Consider the following 19,648-nt stretch of genomic DNA (forward strand, 5'->3'; position numbering starts at 1 on the left):
TCTGGTGACTGTGGAGGCCATTTGAGTACAGTGACCTCATTGTCATGTTCAAGAAACCAGTCTGAGATGATTCCAGCTTTATGACATGGCGCATTATCCTGCTGAAAGTAGCCATCAGATGTTACAGGGTACATTGTGCTCATAAAGGGATGGACATGGTCAGCAACAATACTCAGGTAGGCTGTGGCGTTGCAACGATGCTCAATTGGTACCAAGGGGCCCAAAGAGTGCCAAGAAAATATTCCCCACACCATGACACCAGCACCACCAGCCTGAACCGTTGATACTAGGCAGGATGGATCCATGCTTTCATGTTGTTGATGCCAAATTCTGACCCTACCATCCGAATGTCGCAGCAGAAATCGAGAATCATCAGACCAGGCAACGTTTTTCCAATCTTCTACTGTCCAATTTCGATGAGCTTGTGCAAATTGTAGCCTCAGTTTCCTGTTCTTAGCTGAAAGGAGTGGCACCCGGTGTGGTCTTCTGCTGCTGTAGCCCATCTGCCTCAAAGTTCGACGTACTGTGCGTTCAGAGATGCTCTTCTGCCTACCTTGGTTGTAACGGGTGGCGATTTGAGTCACTGTTGCCTTTCTATCAGCTCGAACCAGTCTGCCCATTCTCCTCTGACCTCTGGCATCAACAAGGCATTTCCGCCCACAGAACTGCCGCTCACTGGATGTTTTTTCTTTTTTGGACCATTCTCTGTAAACCCTAGAGATGGTTGTGCGTGAAAATCCCAGTAGACATGTTTGGTATCGCTGTGTCCCTAAAATTTCCAATCTATCAAAATATAATGCCACTTTTTGCCATTTTGAAAAACATAAAAAATTCAATAAAAAGTGATCAAAGGCCGTACAGTCCTGAAAATGGTAGCATTGAAAACATCATCAAAAGTTGCAAAAAATTACACCACAAAAGGGTCCATGCACCCAAAAAATATGAAATAGTTACCGTATTTTCCGGGCCATTAGGCGCACCGGAATATAAGGCGCATCAGTCCGATGCGCCTTATATATGTAATAAGTCCATATATGAGGCGCATCGGACTATAAGGCGCAGGGTCCGGGGGCGTGGCGGAGGACCGGGGGCGGAGCGGAGACCCGACGGGACGAGACGCGGAACGCGGGGAAGGTGAGCGGGGAGGTGGAGAATGGCATACTTACATAGGTCCCCGCTACCGGAGACAGCAGATCTCCAGCGGGAACTGCAGACCGACGCGGCAGAAGTTGTTCGTGCCACGTGGTCTGCAGTTCCCGCTGGAGATCTGCTGTCTCCGGTAGCGGGGACCTATGCAAGTAAGGTCCGCTGCCCTCCTATAGGGCGCACCGGACTATAAGGCGCACTTTGGATTTCCAAGGAAATCCAAGGCTTTTATGTGCGCCTTATAGTCCGGAAAATACAGTATTAGCGCCAGAAGATGGAAAATGAAGATTTTTTTTTTTGTACAGGAGGTTTTCAGTTTTGTAAATGTATGAAAACACTATAAAACCTATATAAATTTGGTATCCCTGTCATCACACCGACCCAAAGAATAAAGTAGACGTCATTTGGGACGCACAGTGAACGCCGTAAAATCAAAGCCCACAAGAAAACGGTGAAAATGCATTTTTTCACCAATTTCACAGCATTGGGAATTGTTTCCTAGTACACGGCATGGAATAATAAATACCGTCACTATAAAGTGCAATGTGTTACACAAAAAACAAGCCCTCGCACAGCTCTTTACATGGAAAAATAAAAAAGTTATAGATTTTTGAAGGTGGGGAGTGAAAAATGGAAATGCAAAATCGAAAAAAGAGCGGAGGCAGGAAGGGGTTAAATCTACAAAGAAGCTACATTGATGCAAGTTATTGTTCTTGGTGTCATTTATGGAACGTTCACATGATGCAAACGTAAACGGTCATGTAATTAGGCAAATCACGTCTCATCAGCTGTTGTAATGCGTTTTTCAAACGCAATGAAAACGCGACCAAAACGCAGCGTGTGAACACGCCCTCAGGCCCAAAAATAGACTGGTCACTAACAAATTAAAGCAAGTGTTGGAGGCCTTTAAGGGGACACTGACATGCAAACCCCTTTAACTGGGCGTTTTTTTTTTTTTTTTTACCTCCCCAAGAGTCAGAAACAAGGCCTGATACTATACATATCAAGAGATAGAAGTAAAAAAAAAAACTAAATTGATGTTTTCGAAAAAAACCCAAAACATGAGCGCCAAAAGTCATCTCCACGACAGTCCCCGGCTTCTTTATACACCGCGCATGCGCCGCCTCACATAAGCTTTCACCTCCAGTACCCTCCTCCGCGAGGTTAACGGGTTAGAAAAGGGGGGGGGGTGCAATAACCCCCGCGCATGCGCACAACTAAACCCGGAGCTCATTTCCAGTTCTGACCAATAGCAGAAGCCGTTACGTGACCCTCCCAGCCGGCCGGGCAGTCTTTGGCCTTAGCCAATAAGCGTCGAGCTTACATTGACATCTGAGGCCCCTGGAGAGAGGAGGGAGACAAACTGCTGGGAGTCTGCAAGATGGCGGCGGAGTGTTAGAGGTGCCGCCGATTCTCCGCCGTTTTATTTTTCTCCTGTCTCTCTCTCCGTGAAGTGAGCGCGTGTATCCTGTGGTAGAGAAGACTGTGAGGGAGGACGCTCGGTACATGAGAAGGCTCTGTCTTGTGTGTGGTGAAGGGGCACACGGCGCAGCTCCGCCTCGCACGGCGGCTCCGCAGACATTTTCTTTTTTTTTTTTTTTTTCAATTTTTTTTTTTTTTAATTTCCCGTACGGATCCGTGTCTCCGCCATGACGTCCATACACTTCGTGGTACATCCGCTGCCCGGCACCGAGGACCAGCTCAATGACCGGTAATGGCTCCATCACACGGCGGGGGAGGGGGATGTACTATAGGCCGAGGCCTGAGGCCGTCATCTGCCTCCAGATTGGGGGGGGAAACGTACCCCATGGGCGGCCATGATGCCCCCAGAGCGCACTGTGGGGGCCACACTATGATAATATACATAACACCGTGTGCCCTGTGTCTGGGCATGTGCCCAGGAATCCTCTGCTTTGTATTTCCTTACAGCAGGCGGTGGCCGTGTGACATGTGCTGGCCGCATGTCCCATCTATTGGTTTCTAATGTTACAGAATTTGGCAAATTTCGACAACTTCTACTCCCTGCTACGACTCGCCCCAGACGTCGTGTGTAGGGAGTCTTCCCGCCGGATAATATCGGCTACAATCCCTTTTCACATCCGTTGGTTTCTACTAATCAGGACTGGTTATCCTGGTTACTTCCACGCTATGACTCGGGCACAATGTTGTGTGTAGGTCACCCCGCTGTCCTGTATTTGGGGGGGGTTCTTATGGCCTGGTCGCCTGCAGTAATTGAGCCACCATTCTAAAATAGAGAACCTGCTCTTCAGCAAATGTCGTAGATGAGGTTCGGGGTAGATCAAATCTGACTATAGATCTTATTGTGTTGATCCAGAAGAAGGCAGAAAAAAAGATGGATGATACCAATCAGCCCGAAGTAAGGAAAGTTCCTCCTCGGTTGGATAAGGTGCAGTTACAACTGGCATTTTATCTTTTGTCGCTTCCAAGTATTCTACCAACAAAATCCAGCATGATAATACAGGGACACCTAATCAGTCGCAATGCCTGGGTCTATGAGTTTCTTCGTATATTTGGTATCCATGGCTGCCTCCCTTCTAAACTCATCTTTAAAAATTATGCTAATGATCCAAAAGGGTTCTGGGGGTGCTTTACCAGAGTCTCTGCTGTAGCTTCACAGGATTTTGCACTGTGCAGAGATAACTGAAGATGAAATGACAATGTAGCAGCATTGGAAGCTGCATTAGTGGTGAAGCTCTGGTACCACTCCCAGAGTCCTCCTGGCTAATTAGACTAATTCTAAAAGTTGATTTTAGAAGGAAGGAGGCCATGGATAACAAATAAGATCACCACAGTCCCGGTGCCTGGATCTATGAGTAAGTGGCCCTGGTTTATCATGGTGGATTCTGATTGGAGATTTCTTAACAGATCCATTAGACTTCTATTTCCGAGATGTAAAATAACAGTAGTCCGAACGCAGGTGTAAACTGGAGCTAATTCCCTGGATCGGCAAAATGTGTGAAAGATTTGTTTCCCCGTAACAAACACCTCCAGGACCCTTCTGGGTTTATCTAGTTTTACCAGTCATGTTCTATTAAGTGGCGGCCCCTGCGGGCCACATAAGGCTGTAATACTTGGTGACTCGGGGCGTCCAATGTATTTCCAAAATAAGTTTTTTTATTTTTTCCAATTGAATCATGGCGGCCGTGTGAGTTTGTGCGGCTGCCTGCATTTTCCTATTATATGCGATGACCTGTGATCCTTATCCTCAGGATGATGTCACACGTTCAGTTTTTCAGATGCAGTATTTGATGCCCAAACCAGGAATGGAGTAATTACTTCTCACCCATTATGATCCACACCTGCTTTTGGCTGCAAAAACTGCATCTGAAAAACTGACCGTGTGTTTTGAAGTGTCTGCTTTTCTTTAGATGTCTTCTGCACATCATATCTTCTGTTACCGCTTGATGTGTATTTGCTCCTAAATTTTAAACGTTTTTTTTTTTTTTTTTAAATAAAACTCGCTTCATAATTTTGTCTTGGGTGAAGTGGGTTGGCTCTTTCTTGCAAAAAGTCAAATCGGCAAATGCATTAGAACATCTTGTGCAGTCATGTTTAGGTTGAGAATTTGGCAGCTGAGAGTCCTCACTGAAGTTCCCTCCAAAATTGGCTTAGTCGGCCTACTTTGGTTTAGTATATGCTTCCAGTATAGAATGTAAAGAGGTATATTAACCACAATCCATGTTTCATATGGGAACTTGCTCAAGTGGGTACTTGTGACCCCCATCTGTTATCAAGGTAAATATTTTACAAGTATTATAAAAATAAAAAAATGGCGCTTGTAGGGAACAATGGTCCTATATATTGGTGTCAGGGAGTGTCTGATGCCCTACTTGAATCACATCTGATTTTCCTCACTATATAGTCATTAGCTGGATTACATCTGCTACAAGGACGCCGAGTGGACAACGGATGTTGTCCACATGTCTGCTTCAGATACCTCCTGATAAGATTGTAATAGGGCGGTACATACAGTGCATTTCTTTAATAGCTACCTCTAGGTCAGAAATCTATTGTGGAACAGTTGCAGTAAATCTATAGGTAGAATGCAAAACTAAGTATGGAAGAGGTCTAGAGAATTGTTGTTCCATAACATCGTAAACAGTCAACAGAAGTGAAGGGGGCTTTTTCATGTTTGTACAACGGAGGGCATGAATGTGACGTGAGAGGAGATGGATCTGTTCATGGGCACCTGTCCATGGATGTGACCAGAGGCACTGCTTTCTTTGTTGTTCTCTTCAGATCCTGGAAACTTCCTGCCTTTGAGTCGCAGCCTCTGCCGCTTTCTGGAGAAGTGACTTGGATGCCAGGGCGGAGGACTGTTATGTATTCCTAATTAGCCTGTTTATCAGGTTGACACTTCACAAGCCGTGTCCTCACGTTCCTTGGTCACATGCCATGCGGAGCTAGTCATGTGATGTCTCACCCTTTGTCTAAGGTGACAGGTCTTTGGTGTAGTTGAGGCATCTTGTTGTATAATTATTTGATGTATTTAGACCTGTGTGACAGATGGTACTTTTTCGGAAGGGCATGATTGTTTTATAGGTATGGTCTAGCACAGACCCACTTTCCACATCTGGCCCTGTATCTCTGACCGGCCCATCTGAGCTTGCTGAAAAATTTGAGTTCCCCTCCCCATTGTTAAATAATGATGCAATTCCGTAGGCCCTCGGTATATATTAGTCTGGCCCTCTAAAGCTTTCTAATTTCTCATGTGGCCCCATGGGGAAAATTAAATGCCCACCCCTGCTATAGCTGGTAGTGGAGTGTTTTTTTTTTTTTTTTTCTTTTCTTTGTTTTTTTTCTTGGAGACTATTTTTTAGGATCCAAATTCTCAGGATGAGTGTCTCAATTTTTTCAGGCCTGATTGCAGAGACCTCTATTGTTCAGTAGAACAGAGGGGCCAAATCTCTGTTCTCTGGGATTACTTCAGACAGAAGAAAGGTGAAGATCTAGCGTTTCTGTTTTTACTATATGATCTAGTGTAGTGTGTATACCTTCCATAGTTATTCAAGCCTACATTCGGTGAATGGAGAGTACACATCATCCATTGGCTGGTAAACTGCTGGGGCTGAAACCTTGTGCTGTGACCTGGTGGCACATTGTCACATTGCTGACTAGTCACGTGCGGCCTGGATGGTTTACTCGGCAGCGCCTGCTGGGTCCTATGTAACTGCAGTTGCATCATACAAGAAGCTGCAGAATGTAGGTTTTCTTTCCTCCCTTTGTGCTTGGTGTATACTGCTGCTCCTTGTGGTTATGCACTTGGGAGATAATGTGTGTGTGTGTGTATATATTCTCTATCTGTGTGTTTTTGTTTTTTTTTTTGAGTCACAAGTCAAGAATGCACACAGCGCATGTCAAGTGTTCTGAACCCGTTTTTACAAGTGAAGCATTACAAGTCATGGGGGAGATTTATCAGACGAATCTGAGAGCAGAACTGTTCTAGTTGCCAGTGGCAACTAATCAGAGCTCAGCTTTCATTTTCTCACAGCTTTTAATAAACTGAAAGCTGAATTCTGGTTGCTAAGGGCAACTAGAACAGTTCTGCTCTGACACTCCTGATAAAACTCCCCCATAATGTATGAATTCTGAGAAATTATTTTATATACTTTTTTTTTTTTCTTTAAAGGGGTATTTCCACTTCGTCAAATTAATGTTATTGTTTGGCTAATGAAAAATACAATTTTCCAATATACTTTCTGTATCAATTCCTCAGTTTTCGACATCTCTGCTTGCTGTCATTCTATAGAAACTTTCGTTGTTTATCTGAAGTGGACAGAAATCTGACCCTGGTCACACAGGTTCACGGCTCGTTAGTATCAGAGTAATCAGAGGTATAACGATTTCTGTCCACTGGAGATAAACAATGAAAGTTTCTATAGAATGACAGCAAGCAGAGATGTCGAAAACTGAGGAATTGATACAAAGTATATTGGAAAAATATAAACTTTTCCTTATTCAAACAATATCGGTTGTTGATATGGGAACACCCCTTTAAGCTAATAGGTTCATTATATAATTTAAGCTCCACGTGCTTATGGTTTTCTTTGACATATGGTAATTACAAACATTTTTTTTACTTTGTTACAATGAGGTTTTACTTGACCCCTTTTCATTTGATCTCCACTTGCATTTTGACTGGTAAAAGGAACCAAATGGTCATTGCTTAGTTCTGTTACACAGGCCGTCTTATCCAGGGCTGGAGTACTGGATGTCTGGCCTGTAACATAGGATGCTGCATGTCTTATTTTCTTCAGACTATGCGGATCAATGGAAATCAAATGCTCCATCTGAACGAGGCCTTACACGCAGAGATCAGAATTCCTTAATTTCTGCAGCAAACACATGGATTCAGATGAATAGGACAGCTGCAGGAATGCCAGCAACAAATGTGCTCCACTACTCTGCTATATAGATCACAATGTATTTCATGAAATATAGGCTACATTCATAGCTCACAGTTGGTGTAGGTGCCAGTCAAAGTTTTCAGTGCGTTTCATGCGCCTATAGTGCCTGTTGGCTGGCAGATGTCAAATGCCATTTTAACATACGTCAGGGCGCTGCACATATATATTTTATTTTTTTGGGGGGAAAAAGCTCTTCTATGTAGATTATGGAATAAAGGCCCATGGTTGGTAATTGCAACTTTGACTATGGCTGTAATGGGCCATATGTGGGGAAACCTCCTGACAAGATGTGCTCAGATGTGTATCTGTTATAAAAGGGTTGGTTCAGGCTTATGTTTTTCAGTCCCTCAGTGAGACCCCTAGTGATCACTTACCCTCTATCGACAGTAAAATGGATAAGTTTCAGGTGCAAGTAAAATCTTGACATGTTCAATCATAACCTGGCATGTGTTTGTTGCTCCATTGAAACCGTAAGCTTTGGCTCTCATGTACTTTCCCTCTATTGAGGGGCCATCCGTTGGACTTCTGCAATCACCTTTTACATAAATGAGATGTTAGTTTTGGGGAAGTTCCTGTTGGTTTCATAAAAATGTACAGCAAGACCCTGGGTTATGTACAAGATAGAACATACCTGCAGAACCTCAAGTTGAATTTGCATGTAAGTCGGAACGGTTTCGTTTATAATTGAAACCCCAGCCAAAAATGTTTTTGGTTTGTGACAATTGAATTTTAAAAATGTTGGATTGTCATAAGAACTAGGATGAACAATAAATCCTAGACACCTGTGATAACTGTTATAGCTGTTTTCTGTAGCCTATGGCTAAAGTACAGAAAATTACCAACATCCAGAGGGATCATTATCTAGTAAGGGTTCAAAATCTAGTTACCTTTTAACTAGGGGTAGTCTGTAAGTCAGGTGTTCTTTAAATAGGGGAACGTCTGTATAATATTTATCTTTGTTTATTAGAGACCCTTAACATCTTGCTCTTATGTTGAGGTTTTCTCATTGCCCTTTTTGGTTGCTTTTGCCCCAATGTACGTTACGCAACTGAAAAGGAAAGCTTTGGATATAGCAGATACTTGGGTTCTGTCTTGTGAGGTTTTGGAGTTCGTACAGCCGCTCCGCTGTCATGATGTTCTGATCACTCAGTGGGTTTGTTTTGGCTGTCACAGCTTGTGTGTTGGCAGCGGCGAGGTTGGTGCTGGCAGATATTTATGTAGCTGGCTGCCTTTATTTTTTTTTTTAGGATGAGACATCTCCAGCGGTCTGCCTGCTGGACTTACAATGTCCCATTCTAGTCCGCTATCAAGCTTTGGATAGAAAGTTTTAATTCTCTGTATATAGGAAGATGGAAATGATGGCTAATCTTGGAACCATTCGTCAGATACCTTTTTAGATGAGGTATATACCATGGCTTAGTGAGGTCCACCAAGGTTTCCATCAAGAAGTAGATCATTGGTGCTGGATAGTGTTAGGTTAAAGATACACAAAAGATCATGTTAAATCCAAGGGGTCTACAAAGTCCCTTAGGCTTATTATTGAAACCTCAGAAGTGATCAAATTCATAACCAAGGGTTTTTTTTTTGTTTTTAAATAAAGCAACTTATGTAGACATGATGGACGTGTCCCATGAGTGTCCTCCTTAAATATAGCAGGCCCACTTTAGGCTCGGCTCCACACATCCCCAGCCTTAAAATTTAAAGGCTTGCCCAAGTTCCCAAGATGTGCAAGATTTATTTTTTTCTGTAAGGCGAAGTTCATGCATTTGGCAGGTTCCATTTGCACATTCTGATTTAATCGTGGAAAAAATAGCACAGCGGCCTGCACATTTTTATTTTCCTGCTATTAATAACCAATGTTTAATGGAAGTTACTGTTAGTCTGTGGTGAACAGAAGACCTTCTGTTTTTTGTTTATATTAAAGGAACAGTCCAGGCAAGGCTAATTCATTGAATCGTACAAGGAGCAGGACTCCTTTTCATTGTACTCCTAGAACCTGGAGTCCTGCTCCTCCCTTCTAGCCCTGCACAAAGGTATGATTCACTGAATCGGCTGTGACCGGAGTGTTCTCCAAGTTCTGTTTTAAGTGTGTAATGGGAAGCCCAGCTGAAGGTGTGAACTGAGCCTAAGGATTCTAAGGGGAGAGCAGGAGGGGCTGCAGCTGATGCCCCGTGTACATAATGATACTGAATTACATGCAAAATAAGTTCACTGCACTTTGGGCACTAACAAAATAAAACTAAAGTATCTCCTTTATCACAATTATTAGTTGAGTAACCCCTTGGTTGTTGATAAAGGCGTCTTCAATATTTTCATGTTGATGTAGGGAGCGTTGGATCAGGCTGCTGGGTTTAAACCTGTTAGTTGGGGCAGCTTTCTTCTCTGGTGTCTAATTTAGCCGGCAATAGGGTCTTATATTTTGCTGCCCATTACAATATCAGATTTTTCTTTCTAGAGAAGAGCCTTGCCATTTTATTTTCTCCCTGGACACATTGCTCTGAAAAATAGGTAACTTCCAAGAACTATGACCTACTGGCAGTGTAACAGAACTAGACAGAGAAGCTACGTTCAAACTTTGTACAATTGGGTCTATGATCCTTGTGATGGGATTCCCACAAGTATGTGTTTACATTTGCCACTTCTGTTGGAGCCACGGCTGCGGTTGCCTCCTCCCACCAGATAAGGCACCAAGTGCTCACCACTACGGGATCCGTGCCCTGTTGGAACTTAGAGCTAAACGGCTCCTCTATACGGGGGGCGAGTAGTCGGCACCACACGGCTGGAACATGGGTGCCCTGCCCTGTGCATATCCACTGTCCTATTCACGTTACATATTTGAGTATACCTTAAGACTGTCTTCTGATTCCAGCACAGGGAATAACTGACTGTTCAGGTTGCCGGCCATATTTAGGCTGTAGGTGGTCTTTTTAGGTCTCCAAGATACCATAGCATTTCCTTTCTCGGCTTTCCATAGTAGCCCTTCATAGTAAGTCATCCCTTCTAGCATGCTGTTGGATAGCATCTGTCTGGACAGAGTGACACATGAGCTCCGGGTCAGTGACCAGATGTATATTTGTACATTAGGAATGTCTGATGGATATCATTGCATTCATCCCTATGTATATCCTGGGATGGGTGAAATATGGCTACACTACTTTTGGTAGTGCGCTGAGAATTGTCTGGGTGCAACCATGAAGCTTGTGAAATTATGAAGCGGAGAAATATTGGTTGCACATCTTATCTGCATTTGGCATCAGTCCTGGTTGTGATGAATGAAATTAATATGTAGAAGTAGACATTGACTGCATTGCATGAACAAGGCCTTTAGGTCTCGAGCAGCTTCATTGGGGCCAGACAATTTTTTTGGTTGGCGCTGCACCATGTGGTGGAATGTATAAATCCTATGTTTCCAGCAGCAGAATGAAATTTTTATTCAATTTTTTTTTCTATTTCCCTTTTACATTTGTAGGTTAAGAGAAGTTTCTGAAAAATTGAACAAATACAACTTAAGCAGGTACGTGCGTATTGAGTGTGTGTATGGGTTAATAGTTTGGCTTGGTTTTGACTGGACCTGCGGACACTCTTGGCTGTGTTTACTAAGTCACAATCGCATATAATTTTATGGATACACATACTCTACTGCGTATCCATAGACGTGTACATCACCTCTGAACATCGGCAGCAGCTCCTCCCCTTTTCATAAGAGGGGTGGGACTGGATGACGTACGCCACAGTATGAGCAATACAGTGCGATGTCCTAGTCCTCCATTGTAACTCCCTCTGCTGTAACTGAGCTACAGATGCATCCAACTGAATGCCTCCAGTCGCTTGCAATTACAATCTCACTTGTCACCAAATAGTAAAAATATAAGCAGTCTAGCCACGAAATGCCATATTGTAGAATTGCAGCGCAGCTCCTGCTCACTTCCGTATATGACCATCTTCCATGGTCTCTGTGGCTGGTTGTATGCAATTGTATGACAATTGCAATCATATTTTTTTCCTATTTGGCCTCTATTTGCAGGGCAGATTTTAATTTTATATTTTTTTCAGCCATTTTTTTCCCCCCAGCAGGTTTGCATTGTGTGTGATTAAAAGAAATCTACTACCAGAATCTGGGACATGCTGGTGTGTGCCACCTCTGGCAGGATCCACCCTTCTTTTGGCTTCTTATGCCCTTGTTTTTATTTTAAAAAAATTATGCGAATTAGCCTAAGGGGTTCTGGGCTTCATAGCTGTTAATTGAGCCTGGAGCACTTCAGGTTAATTTGCATAATTTTAAAGACGCTTTTTTTCCCTCTAAAAACAAGGGCATAAGTAGCTAAGAGGAGCAGATCCTGTTAGAGGGGACACACACCAGACTAAGTGTGCTGGGTTTATGGTATTTGATTCTAGTGGTAGGCTAACTCCCGTGGATAATTGTATTTTAGGATCTAATACAAATGACCATAATGTATCAGACTAATATCAATTCACATTTTTTTCCATGTAGCCACCCACCTCTGAATGTACTAGAGCAGACAACCATAAAACAGTGTGTGGTAGGACCAAACCATGCAGCTTTTCTTCTGGAGGTAACACTTTTTCTAACTGTAAAACAATTGGATTGTATCAGTGGCCTCTCAATAAAAATACATAAAACAATAAAAGACATAAAAATCTTTTTTTTTTTTTTTTTTTTTTTTTTTTTTTAGGACGGCAGAATCTGCAGAATTGGCTTTTTGGTCCAGCCAGACAGATTAGAATTAAGTAAACCAGAAAGTAATGATGGGTAAGGCCACTTTTTTTGCAATTTATATGGAGTTTTATGAAGGAGCATTGCATTTGATACTATAACCCTAGAAACAACTTCGTTTAGGAGGTTCAACTTTTTAAAAAGAAAAAAAAAAAAAAAATAGGGGCTGTGTTTTAGACAGCCTATAACCTTCCTTTCATAATCCTAAATCCTGTATTCACCTTAAAGGAGTTGTTACTTTGTCCATTCTTCATTGTTTTGTAGATCTCTGCTTTCTATAAGAGGTTTCATAGTTTACTTCCGGTGGATAGAAATCTGTCCCTGGTCATGTATTGTTACACCGCGTTGATTACTGATATAACGAGCTGTGCACCTGTGTGACATCACATGACCAGGGATGGGATTATAGCCATAGGAAGTAAACAATGAAGCTTCCTATAGAACAGTGGTGGCGAACCAGAGGTGGCACACAGAGCCCTTTGTGTGGGAAGCCAGGTCTTCACCCCAGCACAGAATTTGCCAGACAGGACTCAAGGTTTCCTCCTGAAGTCCAAGAGACACCTCTTTGGCTGCCAGATTACATGAGGAGCAAGCTGGTATGGGCTCAGATGGAGCTCCTGCTCTGGGTCCTCTTCAGAGGACCCTGCAGGGAAGCTACAATCCAAATTTCTCAATCTTTATATGGTATTTGTTTCCCCTGGACATAATACGATTGAAACTTGTGATAGAGCAGGAATCAATAGATTTCTGCTTTAAATTGTAGTTTGTTTGTAAAAGGTTCTCCATCACTGCTATAGAATGACAGCAAGCAGAGATCTAGAAAACCGAGAGGAATTGAAACTGAATGTAAATTGGGAAGTTGTATAGCTTTTGCATAACATTGGTTATTTGCTGAGGTGGACACCCCATTTTAATAAACTTTATCTATTTACTCTCCATTTCTATCTATATGCCCATGTTCTAAATGGACATTCTTGGCAGAAGGTTAATGTGTGATAGCGTTTTGTTCGTTAGTGGGAAGTCAGTGGAGTGGAGAAAGGCTTGACTGAAATCTATACCATATACTCTTCTAGTCAACATATTGACCCATGTTAATTATTTTACTTATTGGAGAACCTTTTGGAGCAGTGCACCATATGACAGTATAGTCTGTGTCCAGTTCTTTAGAGCAATGACTTCAGCCTCCCAACAATCGGCAAATTATCTTTGAGGGCATATCCCTGATGTGTATGGTCACAAAACTTTACAAAACTTTCTTCTCTGGATCTGCTGATATTCAGTTATATCCTTTCTGTGTCCCTTGCTGTGTTTGACTTGTGTTTGTATGTGTTCATTCATTTTCATCTGCACCTAATTTGCAAGCAGTAGAGATTTGCTTGTGTGATAGGGCATCAATGATGGGTGTGAATATCCTTCCTTTAATGTGTCGTGTGGGAATTGCATCAAAGTGCTGTGAATACCCCATATATGAACAGGACATAAAGGGTATGGCAAAAGAATGAACTCATGTGCATTAGAATTTACCTGTAATTCCACTTCAGATTAACCCATTCACAAACTGTTAAACCACCCATGTATTGGTGCTGGCACTGAATAGTAGTTTTTAGCATGTGCCAAATCTTGAGCTTCCTCCTGCCAAGATCCCAAGGGTGTTGCTTAGGCTTGTTTCTTGCCAGACCAAGTCCTTGAGCATTTATTCATGTACCTGGGGCTCCAGGCATTTACATTTTTTTTTTTTTTCCCCCCCTCTTACTTTTGACTGATTTTGCCCTCTTTTGTTTTCAGTTCAAAGTTGAACAGTGGCTCAGGGGCAGGAAGGACATCCAGGACAGGCAGGACCAGTGACTCCCCCTGGTTTTTGTCTGGTTCTGAGACTCTTGGCAGACTGGCAGGCAACACCCTTGGGTAAGTTTTTTTTTTTTTTAAAGGCTTTTTGTTCCTAGACATTTTATGTAAATCTGTTTTGAAGACACACGTATAACCATTTTGGTTGTGTATTCATGTAGTGCAATTGAATTATAAATATATAGCTAACAAATTGAACAAACTCTTGGGGTACATGCACACGTGCGGCCCGGCCTACGGCACACATCACCATTCTGGAGGAGTGCTCACCCCTCCCCTTTCCATAGAGCAGTGCAGGGCCAGCGCCGTAAAAACTGCAAAATATACGATATGTCCTATATTTTGCTGTGCGCAGTCACGCTGCAGTGAGACGCATCGTGTGCTTGCCAGGCGCCGTAGACGTCAATTGGGACCAGTATGCGGCTACATATGGGTTCCCATTATTCTTTGAAATAAGCCCCTAGCTTTTTTTTAGTGTTACAGGCCTTAGGATAATGTAACATCTGTTTGTATCAGTCCTTGTGGTCTGAAGCTTTTATCTTCCATTGTTTAGCAGTCGCTGGAGCTCTGGTGTAGGAGGAAGCGGAGGTGGATCGTCTGGCCGGTCATCTGCAGGTGCAAGAGATTCTCGTAGACAGACCCGGGTCATTCGCACTGGAAGGGACAGAGGCTCTGGACTATTGGGAAGTCAACCGCAACCAGTGATTCCCGCATCAGTGATACCTGAAGAACTTATATCACAGGTCATTTTATGTACAATCTGATTTATTAGTCTTGGACTAAGAAACCGATGCAAATTCTTACACGTTTGGTTTTTGTTGTCATCCCTTTCTTATTTATGTCTCTGGTGTATGCTGCTAACATATGGCATATTCACATGTGACAGGTTTTTGCAGCTGCCAACTTATCTGAAAAGTATTTGGTAAAGTCCCATGAAAATAAAGTGAATAGGTATACAGGGAATCATTAACTGCATCTATCCAATTCAAGTGATCACCCTAGTCATAAAGTGTTGGGCTTTCAGGGGTTGACTTGGCATTGGGCTAGGCTCCTATAGAGATTGACTTGGCTGTGCATCTTGCTTTATGCTACTCGCTGAAGCTGTGTATTGATGCCTAAGCCATAACTTCCCTCCTTTCTTCGATCTGTGATGGCAAAGTGCTATATTTCTTAAAGGAAATCTTCCCTTAAAATCAAGCATGGATAAACCAGGGACACTTACTCATGGTTCCAGGCAATGTGACACTGGTAATCTTAATTCTTATCCATGGATTCAACTTTCTAAGATCAGACTTTAAAATTATGCTGTTGAGCCTAAAATGCTACTGGGGCTGTTACCAGAGTCCCCGATTGCTGCAGATTCTAAGGCTGTTGGTCTCGCCCTATCCTCCCTCAGCATTTCCCCTTGTTCCTGCTGTCTGATGTAATCTCACTGTAGCAGAGGAAGTTCCAGCATACAGCAGTAGGTGAAGTGCTCTTGCACAGTGTAACAGTCTGTGAACCTGCAGCATGGAGGGGCTCTAGTAACAGCTCCATGAGCCTTTCAGGCTCATTAGCATATTTGTATGGTTCAATAGTAGTTTTATTTTGGTATGCACTTTAACTAATAGGTTATGACAATCATAACATGTATGTGTTCCTTAGTACCGATAGTTTAGATTAACAACATTAAGTGATTATGATATCAAATGTGATGATGCGAACAACACAGGAGACAAGACATCATGGGGAAAGGGGCAGAGAGGGTAGTGGGTATGGGGCTAGGAAGAGCAGAGATGCACCCTGGGTCCAGGAGTTATGATTCTGGATGTAGGATCACTAGTTATTAGCAAAGTTTCCATGCCCGGGAGGGTTCTAAAAGTGATCCAGGGACTCCAAGTGTTATGGAAAAGGTTGTGTTTGCTAGCCTTCAGCTCCTCCGTGTAGTATTGTATTGTTTCCACCCACTGTACCTTAGTAGGGGGTGCCAGGGGATCTTGTTTTTGCTTTGTATTGACATTTGATTCCCTTTTATCCATTGTAGGCACAGGTAGTCCTTCAAGGAAAGTCCAGAAGTGTTATTATAAGAGAACTACAGCGGACAAATCTTGACGTGAACTTGGCAGTGAACAATCTCTTGAGTCGGGATGACGAAGATGGTGATGATGGAGACGACACAGCCAGCGAATCCTACTTGCCAGGAGGTTAGTGTTGACCAACTTGACCTGTTGATTACTTACTTCTAGGGTCGGCCTTTATTTCCTAAAACACAAATTTTTAAAAAGCGCTGAAATGCCACCAGAAATGTGGACACAGTCTGCTTGTCCTGCGAAATGTGACCTTGTTTCTGGGTGTTAGTGACTGTAGTGAAATGTCTCATGGCATTCTGTTTTTCATATTTTGCTTAATGACGGCTTGTGATCCTTGTGTTTATAGAGGATCTTATGTCACTGCTGGATGCTGACATTCATTCTGCTCACCCAAGTGTCATAATTGATGCTGATGCTATGTTTTCAGAAGATATTAGCTACTTTGGTTATCCATCCTTTCGGCGCTCTTCACTTTCCAGGATAGGCTCATCTAGAGGTAATTCTGTGCCTTTGTCTTTTTAGAAATTAGACTTATTTCCTGGTTTTCAGTTTTTTTTTTTTTTTTTTTCCCTTGTAATTTTGGTTTTATAATTTTTATTTTTAAGACATGTGGGCCAATGGCAGACCCTCAAAGCACTTAGTGGCCCAGTTAAACCAAAAGAGGCAAGGATCTTAACAGCTCAACGTTTTATTTTTCCAAAGATATTAGTAACGCAATCATCTATTAATATAATACAGACAAATTGATCCTCGCACCAACATATTCTATACATTTGTAATAATAGTGATAGTTTGTGGACTATTTCCCCCCTGATTATAGCCTTTTTGTCGTTTCGTTTTGGCATTGCTGGTCCATTAAGGTGCTGTCTTTGACAAGCACCCTGCACCATTAACCTGTGCTATAGTTTTAAAACCCTCATAGTAAGTAGTCGTGCATTAAACATCCCATTTAGGGCTAAACCATGCTTCTTGTCCAAGCTATTTTTTCATTGTGGGGGTTTTTTTTTTTTTTTTTTTGTTCCTACACATTTTGAGAAAAAATAAAATTTAGTGTTCTTTCCCCAACACAGAAGCATGTGAGGCTCGCCACCCACCTGTGTGTGGGGAAACTAGTCCTATGACCCTAAGTATCAAGAAATGGTAGTAACTGAGATCATTTCTTTGGAGCGTACATAAGCTTTAAGTTGCTGATAGATAAGGGTCTTAAATAGAGATTGGCTTACTTTTATCCCACTGGTGTGACCCAATTGCATACCAGTTCTCCTTCTTCCCTTAGAAAGAGACTCTGAGCTGTTGCGCGAACGTGAGTCAGTTTTACGCTTGCGTGAGAGGAGGTGGCTTGATGGGGCCTCATTCGATAATGAAAGGGGCTCCACAAGTAAAGAAGGGGAACCCAGTTTGGACAAGAAGAACACTCCGATATTGAGTCCTGTGTCATTAGGAGAAGATCTGCAGTGGTGGCCAGAAAAGGTATCTTTTCTTCTTTTTCCTCCTTGTATTCTGTTAACGGCTATTAATAAAATTCGATCTGCCTAAGGACATCCCAAGGGGAAGAGTAGAGAATGCCACCCAGCAATCCAGACTGGGCAAAGTTAGGGTGGATTCACACGAACATGTGCTTGACCAGACTAAAACACGGCTGCATGCTGGAGAGGAGGATAGCGAGCACTGGTCACCTTCCTTTCTCCATAGGAAAACGTGCCACATCGCCGTTCTTACTGCAGAAATAGAGCATGCTTTATCTTTTTTGTGGCAAGGCATGCTACGGTGATCACTCGTTGTGCACCATTGGCATCTCTGGGGATGTATATCTATTCCACAACAGTCGTGTGAATGCAGCCTTACTTTTAATCTCTGGTGCATTTCTTGGAAATCCTCCCCTACCTACTTGTCAATCTAGTTGATGTGTGTGGGGATATACGACACCATCGACTCCTCTCCCCATGGTGGCTGTTTGGTAAAACTTGGCGCTTTGTCCTTCGTGGCCCTATTGGGATATTGCACCATTTGCAGTACATAGTCGTCATACAGCTGGTTGCACATGATATTGATTGTTCTTTGTACTTTTGTACGCAGGATGGAACGAAATTCATTGCCATTGGAGCTTTGTATTCAGAACTGGTTGCAGTGAGCAGCAAAGGAGAGTTGTATCAGTGGAAATGGCTGGAATCTGAACCATATAGAAACCCTCAGGTTTGTGATGACTTTTTTTTCCCCAATGTTGTGGGTTTTTTTGTGTGTAATGAATAAGACTGAGTCTTTTTGATTTTGTTGACATACCTTTTTATTTTTCCCATTTTAGAATCCATTGCTTCGTCATCCAAGAACGTCTTTCTTAGGCCTGACCAATGAGAAAATTGTTCTTCTGTCTGCTAATAGTATTCGGGCAACGGTTGCTACAGAAAGCAATAAGGTTTAAAATTTTTCATTTTGTACTTTCAACCCGCTGTCAGGAGGTAAAAAAAAAAAACTGTTCCTGTTCTGACCTTGGTTTGTGCCGGCATTGCACCTCATCTCTCATCTATATAAAGATTGAAGAAATGTAGTTGTAATACCGCACACTATCCATGCTCAGTAGAGGGGCACATATATTTTCTTCAACCTCCAGACAAGCTTTGCCTTATTGAGATTAATTGTAGGTTCTGCAGTATGAGTTGTATAACCTTTTTTCTTTCCTGTTAGGTGGCCACATGGGTAGATGAAACGCTAAGTTCAGTTGCTTCCAAATTAGAACACACGGCCCAAGTGTTTCCTGAGCTACAAGGAGAGAAGATTGTGTCGCTACACTGCTGTGCCCTCTACACTTGTGCACAGCTAGAAAATAATCTTTACTGGTGGTGAGTAGATCTGGGTGAATGCAGAGCTAAACCTGAATATTAGTAATTGTAAATGTATTATGTTTTGTGTGTGTGGATCCAGAAGCACCTGCTGATCTAGATTTGTTTGCAGTGTAGCTTTGTCTTTTGCCTTATTCCTTCCCCGGCAACTTCCCTGACCATATGGTGGTGGATGTATTGGTTTACACATTAGGCTTATATTACTGGTCACTAGATTGTTTGTTTGTGTACTTGTTTCTCAACCAATGATAGTACCATATAAGGGGCCTTAAATAGACAATGCACATATAAGGCCGGCGGCACACGTGGTGTTTTGAACTTTTTTTTTTTTTTTTTTTTTAGGCTGCTTTTAAGCAGTCATTTAATAAAAACACATTTGTCTTTTAAAACATCATTTTTTTTTTTAAAGCAGCATTTTTTCCGTTTTTCACAATAACCATAATGATCATAATTGGGGGGAAAAATGGACAACAACGCATGCATTTTTTTTTTTTTTAACGGACTGCTAAAAAAAACAAACGGTTTAAAAACTCCACGTGTGCTGCTGGCCTAATGGAATCCACATGCTTGTCGCTGCCTATATTACCC

General features: G+C 42.4%; 1 protein-coding gene across 1 annotated transcript in view; it reads left to right on the top strand.

Moving 5' to 3' along the window:
- Positions 1 to 2,463: 2,463 nt before the first annotated feature.
- UBR5 (ubiquitin protein ligase E3 component n-recognin 5) overlaps positions 2,464 to 19,648 on the top strand; it is a 46,810-nt gene continuing 29,625 nt past the window's right edge. The window contains exons 1-12 of the mRNA XM_072151412.1: positions 2,464 to 2,857; positions 11,044 to 11,088; positions 12,067 to 12,148; positions 12,269 to 12,345; positions 14,095 to 14,214; positions 14,708 to 14,897; positions 16,178 to 16,337; positions 16,570 to 16,719; positions 17,482 to 17,693; positions 18,300 to 18,416; positions 18,526 to 18,636; positions 18,906 to 19,060. Of these exons, the coding sequence (XP_072007513.1) occupies positions 2,796 to 2,857; positions 11,044 to 11,088; positions 12,067 to 12,148; positions 12,269 to 12,345; positions 14,095 to 14,214; positions 14,708 to 14,897; positions 16,178 to 16,337; positions 16,570 to 16,719; positions 17,482 to 17,693; positions 18,300 to 18,416; positions 18,526 to 18,636; positions 18,906 to 19,060 (1,481 nt within the window). The 5' untranslated portion in view covers positions 2,464 to 2,795. The remainder of the gene's footprint in view (positions 2,858 to 11,043; positions 11,089 to 12,066; positions 12,149 to 12,268; positions 12,346 to 14,094; positions 14,215 to 14,707; positions 14,898 to 16,177; positions 16,338 to 16,569; positions 16,720 to 17,481; positions 17,694 to 18,299; positions 18,417 to 18,525; positions 18,637 to 18,905; positions 19,061 to 19,648) is intronic.

The sequence above is a fragment of the Engystomops pustulosus genome, chromosome 5, assembly GCF_040894005.1.
Source record: "Engystomops pustulosus chromosome 5, aEngPut4.maternal, whole genome shotgun sequence".
NCBI classification, from domain to species: Eukaryota; Metazoa; Chordata; class Amphibia; order Anura; family Leptodactylidae; genus Engystomops; species Engystomops pustulosus.